General features: G+C 35.3%; 2 protein-coding genes across 4 annotated transcripts; one reads left to right on the top strand and one right to left on the bottom strand.

Annotated features, from left to right (window-relative positions):
• Positions 1 to 336: 336 nt before the first annotated feature.
• LOC129870300 (uncharacterized) lies at positions 337 to 8836 on the top strand. Of its 3 annotated transcripts, none has more exons than XM_055945030.1 (12): positions 337 to 471; positions 948 to 1072; positions 3017 to 3099; positions 3192 to 3267; positions 3392 to 3459; positions 5053 to 5137; positions 5712 to 5830; positions 5994 to 6077; positions 6693 to 6839; positions 7713 to 7821; positions 7901 to 8020; positions 8491 to 8836. In XM_055945030.1, exons 2-12 carry the CDS (start codon positions 985 to 987, stop codon positions 8562 to 8564), a joined length of 1053 nt encoding a protein of 350 aa, XP_055801005.1. In that variant the 5' UTR covers positions 337 to 471; positions 948 to 984; the 3' UTR covers positions 8565 to 8836. The 3 variants fall into 3 exon arrangements, with proteins under 3 accessions (XP_055801005.1, XP_055801003.1, XP_055801004.1); XM_055945028.1 differs by having other exon boundaries at positions 347 to 471; positions 929 to 1072; XM_055945029.1 differs by having other exon boundaries at positions 347 to 471; positions 919 to 1072.
• Positions 8837 to 9022: 186 nt separating this feature from the next.
• LOC129870299 (DEAD-box ATP-dependent RNA helicase 53, mitochondrial-like) lies at positions 9023 to 15622 on the bottom strand. The gene is made up of 8 exons (XM_055945027.1): positions 15052 to 15622; positions 13851 to 13978; positions 12913 to 13324; positions 12723 to 12821; positions 12029 to 12253; positions 11239 to 11400; positions 10153 to 10687; positions 9023 to 9469 (listed from the first exon to the last, which is right to left on the bottom strand). The coding sequence occupies exons 1-7, from the start codon at positions 15463 to 15465 to the stop codon at positions 10193 to 10195; spliced, it is 1935 nt and encodes a 644-aa protein (XP_055801002.1). The 5' UTR covers positions 15466 to 15622; the 3' UTR covers positions 9023 to 9469; positions 10153 to 10192.
• Between the last annotated feature and the right edge of the window lie 6531 nt (positions 15623 to 22153).

The raw sequence follows: 22153 nt of genomic DNA, 5'->3' as shown, positions 1-22153 counted from the left end.
GAAAAAATTAGTACGAAGGTCTTATCGAAAACAGAATCAAATTCAAAAAAAAGTAAATAAAATCAAAATCAAAAGAATTAACTTTAAGGATTGATTTGATTGAGAAACAAGTTATTTCGGAATTAGCTATTCTAAGAATTTTATTTCATTTTTAAATAATTAATTTACAATCGTTTTACGATTTTATGCCAATTAAATATAAAATAAAATTATTTTAAAATTAATTATATATTTTTTATCTCTCATATTAAACAAGTTTCGAATAACATGCAAAGTTGAAAATGAACAATTAAAAATGAATCGACCTTAAAATTAAAATAGCAGCTAGAAACTAGTCAACAAAATTACATTATTACCTTTTTAAAAATAGTCTTCGTCGTAATTTCGAATTTTCCGTCGGACTTCCTTCTTATGAGAAGCGCCGGAGATCGGAGTTTCGTTTTCCGGGCCCATTCTCTCTCTACATTATAGGTACTTTCTCTCTCTAAAATGTAACAAGGCATTGGTAAAGCTAATTCATTTTTGGCTTATATGTAATTCGTTTCGATTTCTTTATAAATGATGGATTTTAGCTTTATAAAGTCATTTTATTTCCTAAATTAGGTTTAATTTGAGCAAAATGATTAGTTAATTACAAGTAAAGTTGGGATTTTGAATGAATGGGGTTGATTAGAGCAAAAAAATAAAAAAATACGGATGTTTCATTTGTTAAATTGATTGATTGATGGATGGATAAATATGAAAGCTCGAGGGAATTTTAGTGTCTCAGTTGATTGGTTACATGAATTTTCACCTCTTAAGGTGAGAGATCGATTCCGTACCTTTTAATCCCCTCTGGATTTCCCTATCCCAAACCCCCAATTTTTTAAAAAAATAAATATAAAAGCTTATGAATTTCTTGTGTTTTAAAACTTTAAGATGTTTTCAGTTTGATGTGTTTGGAGCAGCATTATCAAATCTTGGAAATAAAGGAGAGAAAAAAAAATGGGTGTGAAGCAAGCATTAAGAGCTATTGATGCATTTCCTCGAGCTGAAGAACACTTGTTGCAGAAAACCAAGTTTGGTGCCTTTGGTATTTGATCTTAATCCTTTTTTATTCTTGTGCTTTTTCTTTGGTTTACAAAATGAGCCTGCATTGAGTGGAATATATATTGGGATGATTCTTATAGCCAACCTTAACTAATGTGGGAATGAGGAATAGTTGATTGATTCTCTGCATTTGTTCTTAATTATTTCTTAATGAGATAGGCTCGCATCTAGAATTCATATAGCTAAAAAAGAGGAGCCCGGTACACAAAACATCCCACGTTAGGAAGATTCAGGTAAGGGCTTCATCCCAAGGGATGTGATGTTGACAGGTTACCCTAATACAAGTATTAGTGATTGCTTCCACGGTCTCATACAGATGATCCAACTAATTTGGGATCGAGGCATAATTGATCAAAAACAAAAAGTGTTGAAAGGTTTCATTTACCCTTGTGAGTGGAATGAATAGAGAGGATTCTTATAGCCAGCCTTAACTAAGGTGAGAATGATGCATAGTTGATTGATTCTCTGCGTTCTTAGTTGTTTTACTGGAATTCATATAGCTGACTTGAGACAAAATTGATCAATTCCATGTATTGTCTTAATCTTCTCTTCTCTTTATATGAGAACCTAGGAATTGTTTTGTATTTTATTTGGATGATCATGAGCTAGTTTTTATGTGATCATTGAATTTAGGAAATGATTATAAGAGATCATTTTAAGGCTTTGAATAAAGTAGTATCCTTTTCCTTGTATGATCGCTGTCCAGAAACGAAATGTCTTGAAAACTTCTCTTTATCCTTGTTAGTGTTACTAGTTACATTTTCACCTCTTTGCCTTGGCCATCTTTGATTTTTTTTCCTCTTTGGTTCCTTCGTTTTGATAATTTGATTTCAGATGACAGGAGTTTTGACTACTCTTATTCTAAAAAGTATTCTCATAGCAAAACATTTGATCTTAAATCCAACAATTATTTAGTACTTTTGGTTCATTGTTAGAGGACGGTTTTAATTTTTAATTACAATTCCCATCTTCATCAAGTATAGGGTTTTTGGTTGAGATTGGTTTGAAGAAGAGGTGCATGCCTGATAGTTGTGGAGAATAGATGAATGATGTGTTCATCAATTGTTCTCTCTATTATCTAGAGTACTGCCTTGAAATTCAGGCACTTTACTTTCTAATTTCTCAAACTCATTTTCCTCCTATTAGAAACCATATGGCCTTATCCCACATGAACCGGGCCTTGTTCTTGCTCTTCCGTCGATTTGCCTCCACGGATTCCTTGCCAAAAGATTTTTCGGTGGATATGGTGTATGGTACCACTTGCTTCTGAGCTATTGGATTGATTCCAGTACACAATCCCTGGAACATCAACCAAGGAAGTTAATCCCAAAAGAATGAGAAAATCAGTTAGATATAGGAGATCTTTTTAGCTGATTTTAGGTAGATGTTCTAGAATAGATTTATTCATCAGATATTGGAATTCGTTTGATATGTAAGTTTTCATGTTCTGCAGATGAGAGTATTCAGATGTTTGAATTACTGGATTTTTCTTAGCATTAGATGAGAATGACACTTGAGTACTGTTGAGTAGCAGAACTTCCACTCCTTATTTTCACCCACCCCAATTGTTTTTCTCTTATTTTCATGATGATTTGAATGTTAAAAATAGAAAAAGATAGCTATTTCGTAAGTAACAGATTACGAGGATGCAACCTATTGATGGTGAATGCCACAATGTTTATGTGGGTGAAAAGTGAAGTTGATCTTTACCTGATTGGTGCTAACCACTATATATTTGTGCTTTATCTGTGTTACCTATCCCCGACCTTTTCCGTGAGAATCATAAGCAATTCTCTCTAACATTTTCACCGATTTAGCTTTACTTTTGAATGAACATGTAGAATATTTCTTGCTTATGTTGTGTCTGTGTTTTACTTGAGTTTGATTCTTTTACTAACTTTACTCTTTCTTCTTTTTTCATTACCAGTTTCTGTTGTGGGACTGCTAATTATGGTAACATTGTTCTTGCATGAACTGAGTTACTATCTTAATATAAATACTGTTTATCAGGTAGTTCACATCTCTTTGATGAAATCATCTTCAAGTTTAGCTTAGTGTAGCTCATTTGAAGTGAGTTTGTGTTGTGACTTTCGTTTGTGCAGATGGCTGTTGACATGAGACGTGGAGAAAATCTTCCCATTCACATAAATATGACATTCCCCTCTCTACCTTGTGATGGTAAGTCAATATTCTCTACTTGCTGTTCGGATTTGTTTATTTATTTTAATATGAGTTTTGCTTTTCTTTGGTAATAATTTTTTCGTAATGTTTCAGCGGTTGATCAATTTATTCTTTTTGGTAGTTCTAAGTGTAGATGCTATTGATATGTCGGGGAAGCATGAAGTAGATCTTGATACAAACATATGGAAGGTAATTGGTCTACTGTGACAAATGAAAAAATTCCGCTGCCCATCGAACTGAAAACTAAACAAGAATGTTTTGTACTACAGGGTAATGCATAACACGGCTAGATTGTTACACGTTTTAGTAAATTGTGTTTCTTACTGTTTCAAATGAAAAAGAGACTAGGATCATAATGTTAATGTTGTTGGATTCTAGTTAAAGAAACTTTTATGCCTTAGATAAAAGTTTTATGGGATGAATCAATTTGTTATCATGTTATCAGACCTACAATAGTCAACGCAATTATTCTGGTGCCTTTCCAGTCAAAAGTATTGTAAACAAAACTTTTTGTTTCTGGTTTGTCATATAGAAAAAAAAAATCTACTTTAAGCGTGCGTGTCAGGGAAATGGAAGAAGAAAAGGATTGTTCTGTTTTTACTGATTTTTTGGATTTCACTTTTGTTTTTGGTTGTCTTCTTCTAAGATATGTTTGTAAATTTACTGGTTATCTAGTCACTGGTTCTTTTTTTTTGGCCGGGGGGGGGGGGGACGTTTGATTTTATCGTATCCAAAACGGGCAATCTAGTCATAGTGGCATCTGAATAATTTAACGAATATAATGTGTTTCTAGTTTTGATGGTTATGACTTGCAGCATTGATTATGCCATGCTTAGGTTTTGGGTAAGATACTTTGATGTCCATTCTAGTTTGTCATAACTACTTATCCTCCTCCTTCATTACAATTTCAAAATAACTTGTCATCATCCTACCTTCTAAAGTTACAGTCTTTAAATACTATTGATACTATAAGAAAAGTTCTCTTAATGGTAAAAGCCAAAAAGGAAAACTTAACAAACACAAAAGAGATGTAGGTTAAAATGATTGACCTTTTTACTGTTACCATTGTCAAAATAAAATAAAAAATGATTGACCTTTTTACTTTTCTTGTATTTCCCATTAACACTTCATATTGGTTTATATTCTGTCAGTAGCTTCATAGGCTAGATTTTTCGTAAACATATTAAGGATCTTTTAGCAATAAGCAGGAAACTTTTTGCATGGGTGGTTTGTCCAAAATACCAATAACTTATATGCCCAAGAGGCTGTAGTTATGGAAATGAGAGAGGCGGTCGAGGCTTTGTACTAGTAAATTACAACTCTACTGTAGTTTTCCCGAGAAAAAACGTAATGCCTCACAATATGTAGGACAATTATTATAATTCCCTATCACCTGCTCTCTTTGTTAACCCGGCAATTAGGGATGACAGTGTAATTTCCCCAACATTTCTCATTCTTTCTTAACTTGGTATTAGCAGGCTAGAACTTCTGGTAGTCTTAAATCTTACAAATTTGAATTGTCGTACCTTGGCATCCACACCTTCCCAGTTTCAGTCTGTTAGTCAAGCGAATATATCTTTGCAAGCTTTGTAACACTGAAGCAAACTATGAAGATATTTGTTATTTGTCTTCTATTTCATGTTTATAGTAGTTGCAATTTTCTTTTTTGTCAAATTGGTATTTATTTTTTAGATTCAATCTATACTCTATAGTGTATGCATGCCCAGGCATATCCTTTTTTTTTCATGCCTTTTCGGCAATCAAGGTTGAGAGTTTTTGCAGCTTCGCTTGAACAGTGATGGCCATATCACTGGCACTGAGTATTTGTCAGACCTTGTTGAGAAGGAACATGAAGCTCATAAACATGGTAATGCCTTTGGTTCTTCTGCATTTGGATAGTAGCATTAGTTTAACTCTCTGCTTCTCTTTATCTGAGTCCAAGTTGTACACTGGTGTGCTTTTGCCTTAAACCTGCTTTATGCGGCCTTGGCTGTTGATCATGTTAATGTTAATTTCTTGACAACTATAAAGAACTTTGGTTGAAGGGGAGCCTTGGAGTAACTGGTAAAGTTGCTGCCATGTGACCAGGAGATCACGGGTTCAAGCCTTGGAAACAGCCTCTAGCAGAAATGCAAGGTAAGGCTGCGTACAATAGATCCTTGTGGTCGGGGCCTTCCCCGGACCCTGCGCATAGCGGGAGCCTTAGTGCACCGGGCTTCCCTTTTTTATAAAGAACTTTGGTTAGACCTTAGCGGCTTTTATCAAATTCTCTCTTTCTGGAAGCGGATAAATGGATCCAACTTGCAAAAACCAAATTACTTGAGAAATTCTTTTTTTATGGATGTATCAGTTGATTAATTTGTGCTCTAACTTGCATAACACAATTGAGTATTAATCTCCTACAAATTGATAACATGGTTTTAAGTAACAACTTTTACCAGATGTGCACAAAGAACATAATGAAGATTCAGACAAGATCCATCTACAGGGCATTGATGAAGAATCTCAAAATATGATCAAGAAGGTTAAGCAAGCATTGGCTACTGGGGAAGGCTGCAGGGTATGTTTTGGTTGCTTCGTATTATGCCTGTTCTCGTATTTGTGATTTCCCCCCACCCCCACCCACATTATCTTTCTCTCTTTGGGCCTAAAATATGTGGCCACTTTGGCTAACTAAGTGATGGCAGTGTTGCACCAACTGATGATGACATTGTTGTGTGCAGGTGTATGGCACTTTAGATGTCCAGCGAGTTGCTGGGAATTTCCACATGTCCGTTCATGGATTGAACATTTTTGTTGCTCAAATGGTCAGCTCTGTTGATATTTTATAATTTTTTTTATAGATTTGATGGAAATACACTACTGTTGGAAAGTGTATACTATTGCATTGAATTTTGTCCTATTCTAAGGTATCTATCGGGTCAAATTGTTTGAGCAATTGTGATCCTTGAAATTACGGCGGTATAGTTGGAAGATGCTAAAAAGAGTTTGTTTAAGAAACTTGGGCAATAACCCTCCCAAAGGTGTGAGAGTTAGACAGTTCTTTTCGTCGGCTTCCGGTGTTCTATCAAGTTATATGTTGGTGGTTTAAGTAAAGTGAAAGCTCTGATTCAATCAAACTTGCTAGTTATTTTGTACTTGTACACGGCAAAAGGAAGGTTGTGCTGAAGCTACTTTTCAGATTTTGCTTGTATTTTGATCTATGATTCTTAAGTTGTACAGAGAGTTTCTAGATAGTTTGTGAAACGAGTATAGAGAAATTAGCAAGCCATATTTCTTAAGTTGGTCTGAGTTCAGAAGCTGATTTTCATTTTTATTTTAATCCATGTTATGAAGTACAAAGACTAGCCTTTGAAGTATTACTTTCTCTTTTCACTTAAAGAGTATTTGCTCACTCTTATTTGCATCCTTTGAAAATGCAGATTTTTGAAAGGTCTACTCATGTCAATGTAAGCCATATTATCCATGATTTATCATTTGGGCCCAAATATCCAGGTATTCACAACCCGCTAGACGGAACATCACGAATTCTCCGTGGAGCTAGTGGCACATTCAAATATTACATTAAGGTTTGTGAATATCTAATTTAGTGTTTTGTTTGAATGCATTGCATAACAACACAGCCTTGGCCATTCTTTCTATCTTTTTTTTAACATAAGGAGCCTTGACCAAGTTTCTTGAAGTGATGGAAAAAACATACTTGTATTTATGGCTGCATGCTTCAGTAATTTGCTGGATTATTTCGTGTTGTATGGCATATGAACCAAATTGAAGTCCTAACCCTGCATTATTTTCCTTTACTGTAGGGACCTAATTATCTTATTCTTCACCAAGGCTAAATATCTGCAATTGTTAGCAGCCAGAGTGAAAACAATTAGCGGATTTGTTCTTTTTGAAATCCTCTCCCATGGGCCAGCAGTGCCCTTTACCACTTTTTTATTCCTTGATGACTTGGACCAGTAACCTCATGGTTGGAGGTTAAAGATCTCCTCCACTAGGCCAACCTCCTCTAAACCATTTAGGGGTTTCGTATGTTGCGAATCTAAAATAAACAAATAACGTGTTTCCTCTCTAGCGACTTAAACTCTTAGATGGGACAATTTACAAAATAATTGAGAGCTTAATCCAAGTCTTACTGCCACTCAACACAATTATTTCCATGTGTTTGGATAAAGAAAAAAAATGAAGGCATGAGAAGTGTGTTGTAGACTTGAAATAGGTACGTCTCCTTTATAACAAAATTAGACTAGATGAGACGGTTCACACAATCTAACAGTGTTGACAAGAAACATTTGATGAAACATGCATCCAGATTGGCTTAACTGGATTTCCTTGTTGTTTTACTTTGAGGGGAAGATAAGTGTTGAGTCACAATGATTTTTTAATCTCTTGGACGTACTCTCGTGCTTCCTTATTTTTACGTTCTGGTTTTTGTCATATAGGTTGTTCCAACTGAATATAGATATATATCAAAAGAAGTTTTACCGACTAATCAATTTTCTGTAACGGAGTACTTTTCTCCCATCCATGATTTTGAACGGACATGGCCAGGTGAGTCTCTGTTCTCCTTCTCCCTTTTCCTCTTGCTGTATTTCATTGTTCACTGAGTGTCTTTTGCTACTTTATGCAGCTGTGTACTTCTTATATGATCTGTCACCAATTACCGTGACCATCAGAGAAGAACGTCGCAGTTTTCTGCACTTTATCACTCGGCTCTGTGCAGTTTTGGGTGGGACATTTGCCTTGACAGGTTTGCCTTTAATACTTAGCTGTGTGGTTTAATTAAGGTGAAAACCACTGATAAGCCATAAGTCCCTGCTCCTCATTTAATTGAACCGAAGGCTGTTGACTTGAATAACTGTGAAGAAGTGAAAAATCATTTCCCCAGGTGCACGATAAATGTTGAGCAATGTTTGGTATGAGAAACTTTGAGTCTTGGGCTTGTCTTTGTTCTTCCTGATTACCCATAAATCAAGAGCTGAATGCTATTTCCTAGGGGGAAATCCTTCTCCAATAGTCTCAAGCAAGTGTTTGAATCTCTTTTTCCCTGTTCTCATGCAAGGAATCTCTGTTTGAACTTTGTTAAAGTTTTTTCTTGACTGGCATTTCCCTCGTAAATTGCTTCTTGCAGAAGAAATCTAACTGTTAGTCAGCCTCTATCAGAAATCTTCAATATGTAGTCAAACATACTGATATGTTGGTATTTGTTTTGTGTAATAGGTATGCTAGATGGATGGATGTACAAGCTTCTTGAAGCTGTTACAAAGAAAAACAGCAGAACTATTGTGCGCTAAACGTCGAGGCATTGCAATACTGATATGTTCAGCCAAGCTGAATTGCAGAACTGGTGAACTAGGCAAAGAGCTTTAGTCAACAAAGCAGATCAACATCAAGTTTATGAACAAAGTTGTTTTTATTCCAGTGATTTTGGTAGCACTAGAAGATCAATTCATTCATTGGTCAATCTAACAAAAACTAGGATTATGAACATTTTACTGGCAATTTTGTTCACTTGTTGAAAAGCTATATAAATTAGCATATTGATCTCTTTTATCAAAACATAGCAGCTCTCTAGTAATAGTTTTTCCTTGTTGATGGGCATTTTTAATGTATGTTTTAAGTAAGCTAATACATTTTTTTAAGATTTGAAAGAAATAGCTTATTTGTTCTAATGATACTGTTTGAAATGTCCAGAATAACACTATGAAGTCTATAATAGTTTAGAAAAATCACTATTTCCAAGTGCAAAACATAAACTAAATACACTTTCCATTGTAACCTTTTTCACCTGTTGATTCAATAATTCAATACATCCTCATAAAATGGTTAATAAATAAGGTCTAGGCTTGTACAAAATTTATACTGAAATCAGAACATTACAAACACTAGGTACTACTAGCAAGTGCCAACATGATCTTTTGCAAAAAATATTCATCCCAAGCTTGAGATCAAAGAATTATAAACATAAAGCGAAGAAATACAATGCCAGTAATGATGAGAACTTGGTAGCTATCGATTACATATAAGCATGTAGGTGCCTTTCGAGACCAAGTAGATGTTGAAGTGTTATTTTATAATGTAATGAGTTATAGCATCTTGTGTAGATGCTGATACTCTAACTACAGCACCTGATAATCAACACATACACTTCACACATCGGAGTTCATCTTCATCATCATCTATTGAATGGCCACATCTCCTGAATCAACCAAAGCCATTACGTGAGAATATAATCCTTCGGTTAAAACCTTAGGAGCTTCCTATGATGGAGGCAGCATGATATTATTAAAACCTTAGGAGCTTCCTATGATGGAGGCAGCATGATATTATCAGATCATTCTTTGCTTCTGGTATTATACATCAGACAAGAAATATACAGGACCTCTAAACAACATTTCACTATTAATAACCATGTTTTTAGTGGAACCGATCTTTCATGTTATGTTATATGTTTGGTAAACATCATTTTTTGTTATAGCATCCAAAAAGATATCGGAACAAATGATGTTATAGAGAGGTTTGACTGTAATATCCCCGCCCCCTAAATTTTTCTGGTCCTAAGTACAATGAAATGCAGCATAGTAGTCAAAACAATCACATGCATATGTTGGTGGGCCTAATAGCATCATATCAACCAATGTGAGTTGACTGCAGTATCTTTGGAATAATTCATCAGCTGCAACATGTTTTATGTCCTTCTGAAAGAATTCTTCCCACAACTACAAAAACTATTCAAGGAGCAGTCCCTCCAATATGTGCATCATGACAGACCCAATAATAAACCGCACGCTAGCTTAACATCCTATAGACTTAGCTTTTTTAATCTTCTTTTCAACATTTTATGTTCAGTAGTATCTACAGGTATTGGAGAATGAAACTTGCCTTGCAACGGAGTTAGAAATGGTTCCTTCCCCGACTCTGATCACCATTCCCCACTATCTTTGTCATCTCCGAAGTCATCAAAACGGCTTGAAGGGGTGTTTCGGTCATAATCCGAATCTCCAAATCTTCTAGAACGGCCTGAACCCAACTCTTCTGCAAAGTTAGTCGACCGATTTGAACTTTTGGAGCTTCCAAAACTACCAAAGTTACGGAAACCACCCAAACGTTTTGAGCCTCGTGTGTCTCCTGAACCACCACCAAACTTTCTGGAGCGGCCTGAGCTAGGTCCACTAAAGCCACCCCTTGATCTTCCTGAACCAGTTACACCGTATCCACCTGTTCGAACAGAAGATGAAGCGCCTTCTCGATCAAACTTGCTGCTCTTATTTCCATAGCCACCAGAACGGCCTCCACCAAAATCACTAGATCGACTACGCATGGTGCCGCCTCCATAGGAGGAGCCAAAGCGGCCAACATCTTTGCCCATGTCACTATACATTTCTGCTGCTCCAGCTTCTACTTTAATTGTTGGGAGCTTTTTTCAGCAAGTACATGCAGAAAAGATAATTCGATGAGAACAATTCTGTATTCAGTGTAGCATGACAAGAAAGAACAGGGGAAAACTGTCAGCATCATAAAGGAGAGAAGTCCGGTCATCACCAGCTAGCAAATTTTCCTTATTTAAGATTTGAGTTTAGGAGATGAACCATCAAGAACTATTAGAAGTGAGTATAGAAGAACTGCAGAATATTTCAGCCCAAAAATGGTATAACTAATATGAGGATAAGTTATATGGAAATTTATGTATTATTTTATATGGGATAGAAGGTGGAATATGGATTTTAATTCCGGAAACCAAACCTGGTATAAAGTAATACTGATTTACATACCAAGATTAATTTGGCTTATACCTCAAACCAAACGATCCCCCAAGGGTCTGCGGCTAGAAACAGATCATTATGCAATTACCACAAACAAGCATAGCAACATGCATCTATTGCATCCTCCCTATCTCCATAAGTGAAAATGACAGCAAATTCAAGTGAGGATTGAATAAGTAAAACTGTAAGGTATAAGCATCCTTACCTCAGTAAATCTGCATCCGGCATCATGTTCAATACCTTTTACATCCCTATGCTGTCTTGTGGAATGCATGAGAATGGCACTTCCTTTCTTCCCAGCACGTCCAGTTCGACCAGATCGATGAACAAAGATCTCTGAATTGTTCGGAAGTTCATAATGTATCACCTGAGCACCAAAATCTCTACTTTAACTTCACAGAGCAAAATAAGATAAAGCAAACTGCATTAAAGAAGACTCTAAACCTTCAAGCATGAACACATTTCTTCTCTTTCTGTTTTGGATAACAGCATAAAAGACTTTTTTTCTTAATAGTTATTGAAGAATCACCCAACTGCTTCCTTCCCTGAACAGCATTTTGAGCTCACTAGACATGCAGCTATTGAAAAGCCATTGTAGTGCGCTCTTGGTGCACATTTCTCTTATGATAAAATATTTACTTATATTCTTGAAAAGGTTTTGTTTGTTTCTGAAAGGGTGTTCAAAAATGACTCTGTAAATGATGTGAAATTTGTCTCATATATGGCAGTGTTTATATGTTTATCATAATTTCTTTAAAATTTTGTGTCCTACACTTTCTAAGATTCCATAAACATTTAAGTTTATGTATAGTAACTTCTAACCTCAGGTGACGTATGTAGCCATAACTCTTTCTTAGAACCTAAAACGGATTTATAAGCTTATCTTCCCTCCTCAGTGTTTCTTTTCATGAAGTGGAAATAGAAAGGAAGACAAGGAATAAGAATGCTTGAAACATGGTTAAATAATTAGGCAAATAAAAGCATGAAAGACCAACCAGATCAACATTAGGTACATCAAGTCCTCGAGCAGCAACATCGGTGGCCACCAATACATTAAATTGACCTTGTCGGAAACCAGATAAAGTTCTCTCCCTCTGGCTTTGTGAGATATCTCCATGCAAAGCTTCACACTTCAAAGTTCTTTGCATTGCACCTGCTAACCTATCAGCATCACGCTTTGTTTGAGTGAAGACAATACACTTGCCTCCTTTTGCATGCTCCTGAAGAATAAATATATGCTCAGACATGAAATTTTATTAGAAAAAGAACAAGAAGTCATTTTACTCCTTATGGTGGGCGGCAACAACATATATGACAATAAGAGACTTATAGCCTGTTAGACCAAGCTTCTAAAATCAACTTAGTTTAGAAACAGTTTGTATTTGATTAATCAATTCAAAAATCACTTTTGAAAAGCAATTAGTGTTTGGCTAAACTTTTAAAAAGTGCTTCCAAGGGGTCATTTGGTAGTGTGTATTAGGTAGAATAAAATGCTGCTATAAAATTTTAGTACAATGTTAGGTTGCAAATTTAAGTCTAGCAAAACTAATATTAGTATTACTTATACACACTATTCAATACTATTCTTATACAAAGTAAACCATGGCATTAACAATACCAGTTCTATTCTTATACTTATGCATGCGGTACTATTTATGCAAGACAGCCTAGTAAGCTATAGATTCATACCGATATTAAGGGTCCAAGAACTGCTGGTTTTTGACGCATCTCACAAGCAATTGAATACAAGGAAATGCCATCAGCTAATTTCTGGTCAGAATCTCCTACCTGCACGCACATTTACACATAATTATTGAGCATAGAAAACCTCTAGGATACTCGACACAAATAAGACAGTAAGTTAGAATAGCAGCCTCACAAGATCAACGTGAATTGGTTTCTTCAAGAACTTCTTGGTAAGTTTCAATATCCAACTTGGCATCGTGGCTGAAAACATCAATGTCTGATGTTTCTGCCGAACATTTTCTAAAATGGTTTCAACATCCTCTGCGAATCCCACATTAAGCATCTGATCAGCTTCATCTAGAACAACAAACTGAATATCTGACAAATTCAAAGACCCTCTCTTCAGCAAATCTATGATACGACCAGGTGTCCCAACAACAATGTCTGCTCCCCTGTTCAGAGTACTCATTTGGCGTGAAATGGGGACCCCACCATAAACACATAGCGTATCCAAAACAGGAGCAGACTCATAAAATTCTTTATCCACCTGGCGTGCAAGTTCTCTAGTGGGAGCCAAGATCAATGCTAAAGGGTTTCTTCCCCGTCTGTATAGTTTAAAATAACCAAAAAATAATTCAATTGTAACGAATTTAACATTATCAACAGATTAGCAGAATTTAATAGTCATCAATAACTCAAGAAAATGACAAAAATGGTGCCTTATCTTTGATAGTAGGTTTAAAATAGTCATTTAAGTATCACTGGAGCAGTTTTGATCCTTTAAGTTTGCCAAAAGTGAGCATTTTTAGTCTTCGTCGGATATTAACCAAACTCTGATTGTTAAATTTAATCGAAACAATGAAAGTAGAAAATATTTAACGGGAACTCACATTTAGGAGTACAAATTTTGTAGTATATGTTCTTTTTTGTCTATTTCAAGAGCTTGGTGCAATACCACAAATAATGGACCATTTTTATCATTTTCTCTCAATAACTCTTTGACAAGCTTAAGATGAGATAATACTTTATGTTGCTACCATAGCTTCTTTTTTTTTTTGAAACTAAATGTTGCTACCAGATCTACCTATTACTAAATAAACCTCACAAAAAAACAGAGTGAAGTGATCAAACCCATTTTTTTTGTTGAAGCGAATGATCTTATCCATGATAGGAATGCCAAAAGCTAGTGTCTTTCCAGTTCCAGTTCTAGCTCGGCCAATCATGTCGGACCCCTGCATTGCTGGTTCCAAAACAGCTTTCTGATACAAGCCAAAAGGAAAAACATCCATCTTGAATCAGAATTTTTTCATAGATTTTCAGTTTTGATCAGAAACCAAGCCAAATGAAAATATGTCTATTAGAAGAACAAATATTTAGATATCTCTTCCTTTATCCGAGGGAGGCCCAAAACAACATATTAAGCAAAGCATATAAGACCAAACACAAACAAGAAAGCTCGCCCAAAACAATTGACAAAAATAAGTAAAGAACAATCTTTCACACCTGACACACCTCAATGTTCTTTACAAGAATTTATTAAGGGGTTGTTGTTTGACCATGAGAATTATTCATTTTTCTCTATACTGGGATTTGTTGCACTTGAGCCGAGGCCCGAGGGTCCTTCAAAAATAGTTTCTCTACCACCGTGAGGCAGTGGTAACTGATAAGGTCTGCATACATTCTACCCTTCCCAGACCTCACTTGTGGAATTTCACTGAGTATGTTGTTGATTTCAAAATAATTTTTCACTTTGTTTCAAAATTACTATTTGGTTGTAAAACTCCGCAAATCTAACTTGGAATTAGATTCCAAATTTGGAGAAGTGCACAACAACATACCCAATATAGTCCAACAAAGTGGGATCTAGCAAGACTAGCGTGGCCCAAGTTTAAATAGTCCAAAGCATTCTAGAAAAAGAGGTAACAAATGTACACGAAATAACTTATAGTAAGATAGTAACAAAAACAACATATAGTAACACAACAGTAACTACAACAAATTAATACCACAATCAAAGTACAAGATATAGCAGATAGTAAAAGAACCCGAATTACAAAATCTACAACAGCAACACTACAACTATTAGTAAGGACGGATATCTAAACAAGGCACTTCAGAGAACCGCCTTTAAGCTTAAATTACTATTTTTTTCTCAAACACAAAATTATACTTAAAAATAAGAGGTAAAATGCTTTTCTTTTTCTCAAATGGAAATTACTCATTTTATCAAAAAAATTGAATATCAATCAACGAATACACAAATATAGCAAAATTAGGAGCTAAAAATGCAATCCTTTTAAAAATAAAATAAAATTATAACAGTTTAAAACACCTGAATTGGAAAAAGACTAGTAATTCCCCTTTGTGCCAAAGCTGAAACAATTTCCTCAGAAATCCCAAGTTTCGAAATCTCAATCCCTTCATCACAATCCTCTTCCAAATCCACCATCGCCGTCGCCGTCGCCGTCGCTGCCTGTAAACAACAGCCACCCCCATGAAATCCCTTAACACTATACCCAAATTTACCATTAACCCAGTTCATTGGTGGTTCTGATATCGTTAAAGAAGTGGTAAAGCTGTGAATTTGAGGAACTGGAAGGGCATTTCTGGGACTAAATTTGTCACTGAAGATATGGGAAATGGCATTAATGGAGACCCTTTTTGAGGTTAGTGAAGATGAAGACTTTTTCAGTAGAAAAAGACTGTTCATTTTGCTATATCTCAATGGACAAGGGAGGAAAGCCATGTTTTTGCTAGGGTTTTGGTAGGGTTTATGGAGAGGAAGGAAGAATTGAGGAGAGTGTTAAGTGATAAGGTTTTCAAGAAACACTGGAAAACCAAATCCAAGCTGAAAGTCTAAACTAAAAGGACTTTAATAAGATAAGGGGGGAAAGAAATATTTAGTGACAAAATGCCCCTTAGGTCTAAGACTAGGGGTTGTTCGGTTCGCGGACTAAAATATTACGAATTTAGAACATATTTGGATTGTCGTGTAGAATATAAATATTGAAGTGGAGGGGCCGAGCTAGAGGAGTGGAAGGGGCAAAAAATCATGATATATATATACAAGGTAAAATGGTTGTCCACTTTACAATGGTGGATAGTCCATTTACTTTTTAAGTGGGTAAATTGTCCATTAATATTTTCCTCCACTTGTAAATATGGCTATAAATATAGTCTTAAACTTCAATGTAAAAACACACAAAACACATAAAAGAAGAAAATTACTATTACTCTCTCTATATTACTACTCTCTCTATATTAATACTTATATATATATATATATTCTCTTGTTCTTCTTCCTTTATAAAATTGTCAAGTTAGTTAATTTATAACACGTTATCAGCACGAATCTCTAATTTTTCAGAAAATTAACTTCTATATCAGGGATATCTACTAAAGAAATTTAATTTTTAAGTTATCTTTGTTACTTTTAAATTAATTTTCATTATGTCAAACTTGTCAAAATTGGAATTTGTGGCACTTGATATTTCTGGTAAAAATTATTTGTCATGGTACTTGATACTGAAATTCACCTTACCGCTAAGGGTCTTGGTGATGCTATAATTGAAGGAAATACAGCATCAAGTCAGGATAAAGCAAAGGCTATGATTTTTCTTCGTCATCATCTAGATGAAAGCCTAAAAATGGAACACTTGACAGTGAAAGATCCACTTGAATTGTGGAAAGACTTAAAAGGGAGGTATGACCACCTCAGGGCAACGGTATTGCCAAGGGCTCGTTATGAGTGGATGCATTTACGGTTTCAAGATTTTAAAACCGTAATTGAGTATAATTCTGTTGTATTTAGAATAACTTCTCAATTAAAATTATGTGGGGAAACTATAAATGATGAGGACATATTAGAAAAGACACTAACTACTTTTCATGCCTCTAATGTAATATTACAGCAGCAATACCGTGAAAAGGGTTTTAAAAAATACTCCGAATTGATATCATGTCTTCTGGTGGCTGAGCAACATAATATTTTTTTAATGAAAAATCATGAAGTCCGTCCCACTGAAACTGCTCCGTTACCGGAGGTAAATATGGTAAAAGCACATGGTCAGTCTGAAAGAAGACAAAATAAAAATTATGGGCACAATAATGTGCGTGGACGTGGCAATGACAGAAGACGATTTAATAATCGTCGAGGTGGTGGTCAACATAAAAGGGAGAACAATATCAGTTCTCAAAATGGCACTTCAAGAAGTAACTGTCATTGTTGTGGCATGAAAGACCACTGGAAAAATGAATGTCGGACGCCTGAGCATTTTGTAAGACTTTATCAAAATTCTTTCAAAAGAAAGGCAAATAGAGGTGGTGTCTCTTCTTCTAATACTTATGTATAATATTTATTTAAGGTTAATAAGTATATAATTCCATAAACTAAATTATTGTAACATTCATCATAATTGAATCATATGATTTTTTAAACTTTTAAATTACCATAATTTAACTTTTAAAAAAAAGGGACTTATGTTTTTCTAGCAAAATTGTTACTTATTTTATTTCTTACAATGCATTTTTATTTTATGAAGATAAATAAAATTATCAGTCTTCAATTGGATTTAAGATGAATAATAAAGATATGTGCATTTTGGATAGTGCCACAACTCATACGATATTAAAAGAAAAAAAATATTTCTGTCATTTGATTATGAAAAAGGCCTATGTCAATACAATATCTGGTAGTACAAAATTGATTGAAGGCTCTGGAAAAGCGGCCTTATTACTACCTGGAGGAACGATATTGGTAATTGATAATGCATTGTATTGTAGTAAGTCTCAAAGAAACTTGTTAAATTTCAAGATTATTCGTCAAAATGGCTATCATATTGAGACTGCAAATGAAGGAAAGGTTGAATACCTTTATATTACTACAATAAATATGGAGACAAAAATTGTGCACGAAAAATTACCTGTAATTTCTTCTGGGTTGTACCATACAAATATTGGTACTGTTGAATCACATGTCATTGTAAACAAAAGGTTTACTAATTCTAATAATTTTATCATTTGGCATGACCGATTGGGCCATCCCGGTTATAATATGATGCGCAGAATTATTGAGAATTCACATGGACACACTTTGAAGAATCAGAAAATTCTTCAATCTAAGGAATTCTCTTGTGTTGCTTGTTCCCAAGGAAAACTGATTATCAAACCATCAACAACTAAGGTTGGGATTGAATCCCCTGCGTTTTTGAAACGTATACAGGGTGATATATGTGGGCCAATTCACCCTTCATGTGGACCATTTAAATATTATATGGTCTTGATAGATGCATCTACAAGATGGTCACATGTGTGCTTATTATCAACTCGCAACATGGCTTTTGCGAGATTGTTAGCTCAAATTATAAGGTTAAGAGCACAATTTCCAGATTATGCAATAAAGACAATTCGTCTTGATAATGCTGGTGAATTCACATCTCAATCATTTAATGATTATCGTATGTCGGTTGGAATAAAAGTTGAGCATCCGGTCGCTCATGTACATACTCAAAATGGTCTAGCAGAATCATTGATTAAACGCCTCCAATTGATAGCTAGACCATTGCTAATGAGGACAAAACTTCCTATTTCAGTATGGGGTCATGCTATTTTGCATGCAGCAACACTTGTGCACATAAGACCAACAAATTATCATGAATTTTCCCCATTACAGTTGGCGTTTGGAAGGGAGCCAAATATATCCCATCTTAAAATATTTGGGTGTACGGTATATGTCCCAATTGCTCCACCGCACCGCACAAAGATGGGTCCCCAAAGAAGGTTGGGAATATATGTTGGGTATGAATCTCCTTTTATTATAAAATATCTGGAACCTATGACTGGAGATTTATTTACGGCAAGATTCGCTGATTGTTATTTTGATGAATCAGTATACCCAACATTAGGGGGAGAACATAAGCAGTTGAAAAATGAGATAGATTGGAATTCATTGTCACTATCTCATTTAGATCCTCGAACAAATCAATGTGAGAAAGAAGTTCAAAAGATGATTTATTTGCAGAATATTGCAAATCAACTGTCGGATGCATTTACTAACATTCCACGGGTTACTAAATCGCATATCCCAACTGCTAATGCTCAAGTTCGAGTTGATGTCCCGGTAGGATAACTTATTCAGGCAAATGAGTCTAGGCCACGCTTAAAACGTGGAAGACCATTTGGTTCCAAAGATAAAAATCCTCGAAAAAAGAAAGGAATAAATGATCAAGATGATCATAATTTGAAGGCGAGTGATCAAGAAGAGCCCAGAGACACAACAAATGGTGATACCACCAAGGAGATCCAAGTACCTAAAAATAATGAGAATGAAGAAATCTCAATAAGTTATGTCTCGACAGGAAAATGGTGGAACCGAAATGATATTGTGGTCGATAATATTTTTGCTTATAATGTTGCCATTAAAATAATGCAACAAGATAAGGATCTTGAACCAAAATCTGTCGATGAATGCAGATAGAGAAATAATTGGCCAAGATGGAAGAATGCAATTCAAGCAGAGTTAACTTCACTTGAAAAACGTGAAGTTTTCGGATCAATAGTTCGAACACCTGAAGGTGTCAATCCAGTAGGACACAAATGGATTTTTGTGCGTAAACGAAATGAAAAGGTTGAAGTCGTAAGATATAAAGCACGACTTGTAGCCCAAGGTTTTTCGCAAAGACCTGACATTGACTATATGGAAACATATTCTCCTGTGGTGGATGCAATTACTTTCAGGTATCTAATGAATTTGGCAGTTAATGAAAAGCTTGAAATGCACTTAATGGATGTGGTCACTGCTTATTTATATGGGTCATTGGACCACGACATTTTTATGAAAATTCCCGAAGGGTTCAAAGTGCCTGAAGCATACAAGAATTCTCGAGAAAATTGCTCAATAAAGCTTCAGAAATCTTTGTACGGGTTGAAACAATCAGGGCGAATGTGGTACAATCGTCTTAGCGAATATTTGCTAAAAAGGATATAAAAATGATCCAATTTGCCCTTGTGTCTTTATGAGAAGGTCTGGATCTGAATTTGTCATAATAGTAGTATATGTTGATGATTTGAATATTATTGAAACTCCGGAAGAGCTTTCAAAGGCAGTAAAATGTCTGAAAAAGGAGTTTGAAATGAAAGACCTTGGAAAGACAAAAAATTTTCTTGGTCTACAAATTGAACATTTTACAAATGGGATATTTATCCATCAATCAACATATACTGAAAATATTTTAAAGAGATTTTATATGGATAAAGCACACCCATTGAGTACCCCAATGGTTGTGAGATCTCTTGATATTAATACAGATCCGTTTCGACCTTATAAAAATGATGAAGAACTTATTGGTGCTGAAATACCATACCTTAGTGCAATTGGTGCATTAATGTATCTTGCCAACAATTCTAGACTAGATATAGCTTTCTCAGTAAACTTGTTAGCAAGATTTAGTTCTTCCCCAACACGAAGACACTGGAATGGAATTAAGCATATATTCAGATACCTTCGAGGTACCATTGATATGGGATTTTTTTACTCAAATGATTCCACGTCACAATTGATCGGTTATGCAGATGCGGGATATTTATCTGATCCCCATAAAGGTCGGTCGCAAACAGGCTATTTATTTACATGTGGTGGTACAGCTATATCATGACATTCAACAAAGCAAACTATGGTTGCCACTTCCTTAAATCATGCAGAGATAATAGCCATTCATGAAGCAAGTCGAGAACGTGTTTGGTAAAGATCAATAACTCAACACATTCAAGAAACATGTGGCCTTTGTTTGACAAAAGACGCTCCAACAATATTATATGAAGACAATGCTACATGTATAGCTCAACTGAAGGGAGGATACATCAAAGGAGACAAAACAAAACATATTTCACCAAAATTCTTTTTCACTCATGATCTTCAAAAGAAGGGTGAAATAAATGTCCAACAAATTCGTTCAAGTGACAATTTGGCAGATATGTTCACCAAAGCATTGCCAACTTCAACCTTTGAGAAAATGAGATACAAAATTGGAATGCGTCGTCTTCGAGATATTAAGTGATATTTTCATCAGGGGGAGCAAAATACGCGTTGTACTCTTTTTCCCTTAGTCAAGGTTTTGTCCCACTGGGTTTTCCTGATAAGGTTTTTAATGAGGCAGCACTCAAGACGTATTATCAGATGTGTGTACTCTTTTTTCTTCATTAGGCTTTTTCCCACTGGGTTTTTCCTAATAAGGTTTTAACGAGGCACAACATCTATGGATGTTCAAAATAACAATGTATATTATTTTATTTTTTGTAAAGTTTTAACGAGACACATTTATTGTGGACATCCAAGGGAGAGTATTATCAACCAAGTAAAATGGTTGTCCACTTTACAATGGTGGATAGTCCATTTACTTTTTAAGTGGGTAAATTGCCCACTAATATTTTCCTCCACTTGTAAATATGGCTATAAATATAGCCTTAAACTTCAATGTAAAAACACACAAAACACATAAAAGAAGAGAATTACTATTACTCTCTCTATATTAATACTTATATATATATATATATATATATATATATATATATATTCTCTTGTTCTTCTTCCTTTATAAAATTTTCAAGCTAGTTAATTTATAACAAAATTCATATTTTTTGTTTATATATAGTAGATGATCAATCTAATTGATGAAAATCGTGCACCTGCAACTCCGCCACTAGTGAAAGGTGCGGTTTTAATTTAGTTGGTATGAGTTAAAATAAATTGGGTCCAAAATTACCGACGTGGATAGTTTAATTTTAGAACATGTATAAATTCTAGTTTTTCAAATTCCGTTATTTGAGCAGTTAGTGAATAGTGACATGGATGTGCAATTCTGGTCAAAGCTAGGGCATAAATATGATCAATTATTGACGAATTGCATGGCTATGTCATTTCTGAAAGTTATGTTTGAGCTTTTTCCCTTTGAAATGTTACGCTATCATAAGGAAGGAAAATAGTTTTGAACCTGAAAATCAACCCAATAATTAATATGGGACCCGATCCTGACATTCAAATCGGACAATCAATATGGGATCCGACCCCGAGACCCGACCCACAACCTGACCCCGCCACCCGACCCGAAAACCAACATTCAAATTTGAGTCGATACTCGACTTCAATGACTAATTCGAGATTTGATCATGATACCTGACTCAGACCCAGACACCTAACTCAAGACCTAGCACCCGAACTGGATCCAACTTTGAAATCACCACTCGACACCCGACACGGGACCCAAATTTCGAATTAAACCCCAAAACCTAACCTGAGATCCAATCCTGAATCCTAACCCAGGACCCAACTTTCAAACCGAGATCGAACCCCGACCTCGACTCCAGAATTAGGACCCAACTTCCAAATGAGGACCCGACCTAGACTCCCAATTAAGGATCCAACTTTCAAATTGGGATCC

The sequence above is a fragment of the Solanum dulcamara genome, chromosome 10 (assembly GCF_947179165.1).
Source record: "Solanum dulcamara chromosome 10, daSolDulc1.2, whole genome shotgun sequence".
Taxonomy (NCBI): domain Eukaryota; kingdom Viridiplantae; phylum Streptophyta; class Magnoliopsida; order Solanales; family Solanaceae; genus Solanum; species Solanum dulcamara.
The sequence above is the reverse complement of the archived record's forward strand: the minus strand, read 5'-3'. Positions and strand labels throughout refer to the sequence as shown.